A 7,170-nucleotide genomic window follows, 5' to 3' on the forward strand; every position below is an offset into this window, starting at 1 on the left:
GGGCCCGCCGCAGCCGCAGCCGCACCGCTCGCGCCGACCTGTGGAGGAGTGGGGACGCGGCCAGGAGCTAGTGTCCACCAGGGCCACGCGGGAGCAGTGTGGGCCCTCAGGGGGCCTGCTGTGCATGTGGCTCTTTTTAACACAGTAAATTAGATTAGACGTCAGTGTTTTAATTGCCCTTCTCTGCTCTTCTCTCTGTCCCTTGTCTTTCCCTCTCAACCAGGAGACCATCACATGTCTCTCTCCCTCCCTCCTCTCCTCCAGGGGAGTCAGGCTGTCTGAAGTCCATCGGCTTCTCTCCCTGGCCCCCTCCTCCTGCTGTCACATGGATTTAGTCTTTTTTTAATAAGTGAACATTGGAAATGAGACTGTGGGGTGTGGGGGTTCTGGTGGGATTTTTGTTTTGTTTTTGTCTGTTTTTTTTTTAAATCTTCGTTGTTGGGTTTTCGAGCACCCTCATGTCCCCTTCCCAGGGAGCTTCTTTATTTACCTCTTAGAAATCGAACGGATGGGAGGTAGAGTTGTATTTCCGCATGCTTTGTTTTATGATGAGATCACATAGCAAGGCTTTCATGCCTTTGGGGCAGGTAAGCTTCTGTACCTCCGTCGTGCTCAGCTCTGTTTTCTTCCTCTCATCTCTTTGTCGCCTCCTCTCCTCCTCCCCTCATGCCTCCTTCCTGCTGGCCTCCTTTGATCTTTCCCTTTCTCAGATGATCCTTCCAGGTTTTCATAATAAATTTATATTTTGTAAAAGGATTTTGTTGTACCAGGTTTTGCATCCTCACTGAATCTGACTGGCTTTTACTTTCCTCTCCAAAATCAGGTTTTTTTGTTCTCAACATCTCTCCCCATCATGTCCAGTTACTGTTTTGGTTTTGGCACCATCAATATCAAATGTACAAACGGTTCTTGCTAACCAACACCAGGTATATCTGATGTTCAGATGAGTTCCAATAAAAACAATTTTTTTTTTCAAAAAGTGTCCTTTCTTGAGTGCTGGAGGGCTTCTGATCAAGTCCACACAGCTCTGTGTAGCCTTCTAGACTGGCCAAAGCTCTGGTATCTTATTTGCTTCATGGGAGACCTTTGGGTCTGGGGTAAAGTGGAGGGCTTCGGGTAAGAACGTTGTCGGTGAGGTCGGACATAGGACGCGGTGTGCAGGTACCTTCCATTTCCCCGAGGCAACACGGTCCAGTGAGGACACGGCGGTTTGGGTTGTCAGATCCCCTGCTGCTTCCGCGGTAGGTAACTGTGACGTGAGGCTTAGAGGAAGTCATGCAGTGCCTGGGGCGTCCTGACGTTCAGTTGTGGTTTTGTTTCTAGTTGGAACCTTTTGGAAAATCAGTATGGTTTTCATGCAGGCCCTCAGACCTTGGGAGTGGTGGTTTGAGTTCTGGCCGCCAGTTCCAATTCGGGCCAAACCACTCTGACATTCTGTTTTAGTTGTGTATGGTCTCTGTGCCCTTTGACTGGCCGAAGGATTTTGCTTCCCTAAACGACTTTACGAGATACCCCACGGGACCTGGTCAGCACTTGAGCTGGAGAAGAGGGAGGGGTTCCCAAGCCCAGGGCAGCCCGGAGGAGCTCAGTGGGCAGCAGCCCTTTCCTCTGCTCCCTTTGTGGGTCTGATGACCCCCTCTAGACCTGTGCTGTCCACCATGTTGCCACTAGCCTCAGGTGGCTGTCGAGCCTTTTGAGATGTGGGTAGTTCGAAATGTGATGCGTTGCAAGTGTAGACACAAACCAGACTTTGAAGACTTGGTATAAAAAAAAAAATAAAATAGCTCAATTTTTAAAATCTAGATTTTGAGCATCATGGGTTAAATAAGATATATTATTAAAACCCACCTGTTTCTTTTTATTATTTTTTAAAGTGGCTACTAGAAAATGCTCCATTTTATCTATGTGGCTTGCCTTTGTGGCTCACGTTCTGTTTTGGACAGTGCTGCTCTAGACCTCGGGGACTGCTTTCTGTCCCTGGCCTCCAGGGGGCTGGATCTGGGCCTGGTGGCCCATGGGCTGGCCTGGGCCGAGCTTCCTCACCTAGGGCCCCTTCTGGGCACTGGCCTGCATTGGTGCCAAGGCTTCCTTGTGTGCTAATGAGACAGCGCTGGGGCTGGTGCTGAGGTGCCTGGCTCAGGAACACTGCTGAGTGCTAGTTATGTAATCTGTGCTGCCCAGAAGGGCCACTAGATGCTGCTGTGATACCTGAAGGAACAAAGCATGGCTTCCTCAGAAGCCAGGGCTTAGGGTTGCTTTATTTGGAGCCCTTTCTGGAAGGTAGCTGGCTGGCGCCTTGGCCTCTACTTGGGGTGGTGTGGGAACGGGGCCATGAAGAGGACGGGGATCCTCGGGTGGTACAGAGGACTGCCAGCTGTAGCATAGGGCAAATGGCATAGATACCAAGGAGGCCGCCCTTCTGGAAGCTAGAGGCAGTCTATAGGATAAATAGGCTGAGTGATTGTGGGGTCTAGAGCTCTTCCCTGCAGTTCTCTGAAAAAGACTGGGAAGAACACAGCCCTGCTTCATTCAGCTGGGTCTCCATTCTGGGGCCTTGATTCTGCCATTTGTGGCAGAGTATTGCCCTCTCTTCCTTGCCTTGCGATCGGAGCTGTGATGGGGGCCTGGGGTGGCGGTGGTGATGGTGGGTGCCTTGAAACAGTGGGCACGGCAGGGGTGGATAGGACTTGCAGTCAGCCTCTTTCCTCAGGCACAGTAGCAAGCGGGCTGGCAGTGAACGGTTCATTCTTGCCGCACTGCAAACATGGCTTTGCCTTTGACGTGTAAGGAGATTGAGGTGGTAATGCAAAGAGCTCTCTTTGAAGGTGCTTGGGAAGGCTGGCTGAACAGAGGCAACAGAAGATCCCAGAGTGTGGCCAGACTGGAAAAAGGCCCAGGGTTTGGGAAATGAAATGGGGTAAAGTGGACCTTGGTGCTTTCTGCCATGAACTAGCCAAGCTAGAACTGAAATTTGTAGGTACAGGTAACAGGGTGAGTCCAGATAGTTCTAAGGGGAGGATTACAGCCTTTGACATCTAGGCGTATTTTGTGAAATGGAAAGCATTTAACCTTTGCTCAACACCAGAATCTGAAGGTGACCCTGAGAAGCAGTATGGACGAAGGCTGGGCCTCTGGGCCTCTCCACCAGGGGCTGGTGGGGAAAAAGCTTAGCCTTAGAGAGAGAGTAATTGGGCCAGGGGACCTGGAGGAGATTATTTCTTCAAGCTCCTTACTGTAGGGAAGGGGAGTTGAGGAGCGCTCCATTTTTAGAGCAGGCAGAGGTGGTTACACCAAGGAACATTCGGAGGGAGGGGCACAGTGAGCTAAGGGCCTGCTTTCATCTACGATGACAGCTGCCGTGGATGTTTCACAAGTAGTTCTCTGGGTACAAAACAATGCATTTAACATTCTACGGTCACCAAAGTCCCTAAAGCTTTCAATTGCCACTATTGACAGAGAAATCGCTGGGTAGTACATATAAAAATTCTAGCACTTTCTGACTCGATAGCAGCATTGTTCTGCGTAGGGCAGTAGGCGGAACAGGCAGAGCTGGCACAGGTGGACAGCCTCGTGTGCTGAAGTGGCCAGGGACGTGGGGAGTCTAATCTGGATTACCACTTCCTTATCTTTCGGTCCAGAGGTGATAATCTGGATTAAGATGCGGTTTGAATCTTCTGTTTCGAACTGGTTTGCTGTCAACTCTAAATCAGTTTCCAGAACCAAACTAAAAAACAAACGAAGAATGGTTCTTGTGAAGGATCTGAATTGTCTGTGCGAGGAATTGTTCTTAGTAGAGTCAGAATCTTACAATTTTGCTGGTGCCAGGTCTTCAAATGATACATGCTTTGCATGAGAAACAGTTAAATGATCAGAGACTGGTTGGAAAACACGGCTGTTTCAGCTTTACTAGAACTTATAAGAGGGCCAGTGGAAATGTTGAGTTCACATCTGTAAAGGATTGGCCCATCTCTGGGGCAGCGCCGACCCAGGGCTCTCAGAGCCCTGTTCCAGGTGTGATGTGTGAAAGCCAGGCGGTGTTTGCCAAACGGCCCAGAACCGCCTACGCCTCTTTGGCCTGGATTTCTGTTTACCTTTCGGCCCAGGGCAATTACCTGGGGTGTGGGAACACAGGCCCTGAAGGGGGAGGCACGAAAGTCGATGGGACAGCCCATCGGGATGCGAGTGGCTTCAGCAAAGGCTTCTCCCCCGGCTCCCCAGCGTCTTTCCCGGGAGACTAGGATGTTAATGGGAAATAGGATTTCGGAGCTGCGGCCAGCCTCCGTGGACGGCTTCTCGCGCGGCAACCTCAGTCCGGGAGGGCCGCGCGTCGCCAGGGCNCCCGGCGCGCAGCGGCACCATGGGCACGGTGCTGTCCCTGTCCCCCAGCTACCGGAAGGCCACGCTGTTTGAGGATGGCGCGGCCACGGTGGGCCACTACACGGCCGTGCAGAACAGCAAGAACGCCAAGGACAAGAACCTGAAGCGGCACTCCATCATCTCCGTGCTGCCCTGGAAGAGGATCGTGGCCGTGTCGGCCAAGAAGAAGAACTCCAAGAAGGTGCAGCCGAACAGCAGCTACCAGAACAACATCACGCACCTCAACAATGAGAACCTGAAGAAGTCGCTGTCGTGCGCCAACCTGTCCACGTTCGCCCAGCCCCCACCGGCGCAGCCGCCCGCGCCCCCTGCCAGCCAGCTCTCGGGCTCCCAGACCGGGGTTTCCTCCTCGGTCAAGAAGGCCCCGCATCCGGCTCTGAGCTCCGCAGGGACGCCCAAACGTGTCATCGTCCAGGCGTCTACCAGCGAGCTACTGCGCTGCCTGGGCGAGTTTCTCTGCCGCCGGTGCTACCGCCTGAAGCACCTGTCCCCCACGGACCCTGTGCTCTGGCTGCGCAGCGTGGACCGCTCGCTGCTTCTGCAGGGCTGGCAGGACCAGGGCTTCATCACGCCGGCCAACGTGGTCTTCCTCTACATGCTCTGCAGGGATGTCATCTCGTCCGAGGTGGGCTCGGACCATGAGCTCCAGGCCATCCTGCTGACCTGCCTGTACCTCTCCTACTCCTACATGGGCAACGAGATCTCCTACCCGCTCAAGCCCTTCCTGGTGGAGAGCTGCAAGGAGGCCTTTTGGGACCGCTGCCTCTCCGTCATCAACCTCATGAGCTCCAAGATGCTGCAGATCAACGCCGACCCACACTACTTCACACAGGTGTTCTCCGACCTGAAGAACGAGAGCGGTCAGGAGGACAAGAAGCGGCTTCTCCTCGGGCTCGATCGGTGAGCCCTGGGGCCCGCGTCACGGCTCAAGGATTCAATTCATTTTTAAAAATTTATTATTAAGCAAATCAGATTTTGTGTACAGTATGTGTCTAGCCAAGCCACCGAGGGCCTGTCCCTTCCCACCTTCTCTCCTTGGGGTTTTCTTCAGCCCTGCCGCGAACCCTGGGCGCTTTTGAACTCCTGAACCTTGTGCAAAACCCAGAAGATGCATCCAGAGCCACCCAGGCCGCCGACCTCTCAACTTTGGGGAATGGAAAGTACTGACCCGCCTCTGCCGCCTGTGCCCTTGCTGGACCAGGGCAGGTGAGGCTGCCCGCTGCGCCTGGCATGGGAGCCGGAGGGGGGAGGCGCCTCTGGCCAGTTGGCCCAGGGAGCAGTTGGCGTTTCCGGCTGGAGGTCCTTTTCTGGCTCCTGTTTTGGGTCGTCCATTCTCCCCGAGGCCTGTGGAGGTCGCCACCCTGACCGAGCCACGAGTGGGGATGTGAAGGCAGGATGCCCACCACCCTGGGACCCCTCTTCAGTCATGGAGAAGCCGGCCTGGCACAAAGATTGCGTCCTGTCGTTTGGCCGCGCACGACCCCGGTTTGCTCCTTTTTCTTTTTTAGGGAGAAGGGCTTTAGTGAAGACACGGAACTTGCCTCCCGGGGTGCCCCTCATCCCCTGCCCCCAGCCGTGTTGGTGGTGGTGGTTAATGAGCTGGTTTGACTCATTAAGTTCTTTGATTTTGGTTCCTCACCGAAGGGGTGGGGTGAAGCTAGGGACAGTTCCTTTCCTGGGTGAATTTTTCATTTGACTAATGCAGCTTACTCACCCTGTCGCGGAGGCCGGGGCAGCTCAGGTGCCCATTACCGACAGCCTGCCTCCTGGGCAGGTGGGGGTGTCGTGCGGGACACCGGCCAGTGCCCACCTAAGGCCTCAGGCCTCTTGCCGGTGCATGTGACATTCGGTCTGCCGAGCCGGGGTGAGGGGGTGATGTCAGGGATCAGGGTGATGTGGTAGTGATTGCACCCCTCTGCCCCCTGGTCCCCACCCCTGTTCATTTAAAGCTGTTTCCAAACAGTTCAGTTTCTTCTGAAGACGGCGCCTTGCCCGCAAGGCCCCGGTGAGGCCACTGGATCTTGGAGGCCCTTCCAAGACGGGAGTAACGCTCCCGATTGCTTCGGAAGCCTGCTGAGTCTGCGCCTGATCATTTGCAGCTGCCGCTTGGGGTGCCCACCTCGCCCTGGCGGCCGCGAGAACACGCCATGTGTGCTTAATCAGTTTCCTTTCTACTTCTCCCCGATTTGGTGGCTCGGGACTTGGGAGAGGGCGGGAGAAGGGAGCGAGCCTTCCTCCATGGCCCCGCACTCCGGCTTTGGGGAACAAAGACCAACGTGAAGCCGCTCTGGGGACTTCTCTCTTTCAGTCCCAGCCCCCCCACTCCCCCACCCCAGGGGAGCTCTGGAAGGGGGAGGGGCCCGGGGGAAGGCAGAGGGTCCTTTGACACAGGATTAGGTTCCAGGTGGCTGCTGGTTTCGGCATAAACACTACTGAAATTGACACTTAACAAGAGAAAGCTGTGAAACTGAGGCCCGGGTTTAGGAGGAGCGCTCCCGTTCCCGGCCCAGAGGAGGAGGGCCTGCGCCGGGCCGGGAGAGCGTCTGCCCGGCTGCGCCTCCCGCGGAGCCCTCCCCGGGCCTGCCAGCGAACCTGCGTGGAGCCGGAAGGGGCCTGTGGCTGCCAGCACCGCGGGCACAGACTGGCCGCGGCGTCCCCTCCCCGGCGGAGCTGTCACACGGCCTGTCTGTTCAGATCCTGCCGCCACGTGCGACCTGAGGTAGGAGGCCCGAGGGGGCCGCAGGCCCTAGCGGCTCGCAAAAGGGAGGTCCGGGAGCCGAGTCTCCAGACCAA

At 55.4% G+C, this 7,170-nt stretch overlaps 1 protein-coding gene across 1 annotated transcript; it reads left to right on the forward strand.

Moving 5' to 3' along the window:
* The first annotated feature begins 4,342 nt into the window (after positions 1–4,342).
* On the forward strand, positions 4,343–7,164 carry CDK5R1 (cyclin dependent kinase 5 regulatory subunit 1). The gene has a single exon (XM_077749736.1). The coding sequence runs from the start codon at positions 4,358–4,360 to the stop codon at positions 5,279–5,281; it is 924 nt and encodes a 307-aa protein (XP_077605862.1). The 5' UTR covers positions 4,343–4,357; the 3' UTR covers positions 5,282–7,164.
* The last annotated feature ends 6 nt before the right edge of the window (positions 7,165–7,170 follow it).

Source organism: Crocuta crocuta, unplaced genomic scaffold (assembly GCF_008692635.1).
Source record: "Crocuta crocuta isolate KB4526 unplaced genomic scaffold, BGI_CrCroc_1.0 scaffold149, whole genome shotgun sequence".
Lineage (NCBI taxonomy): Eukaryota > Metazoa > Chordata > Mammalia > Carnivora > Hyaenidae > Crocuta > Crocuta crocuta.

Coding starts and splice junctions, on each gene's coding strand:
- CDK5R1 (XM_077749736.1), top strand. CDS start 4,358: ATGGGCACGGTGCTGTCCCTGTCCCCCAGCTACCGGAAGGCCACGCTG.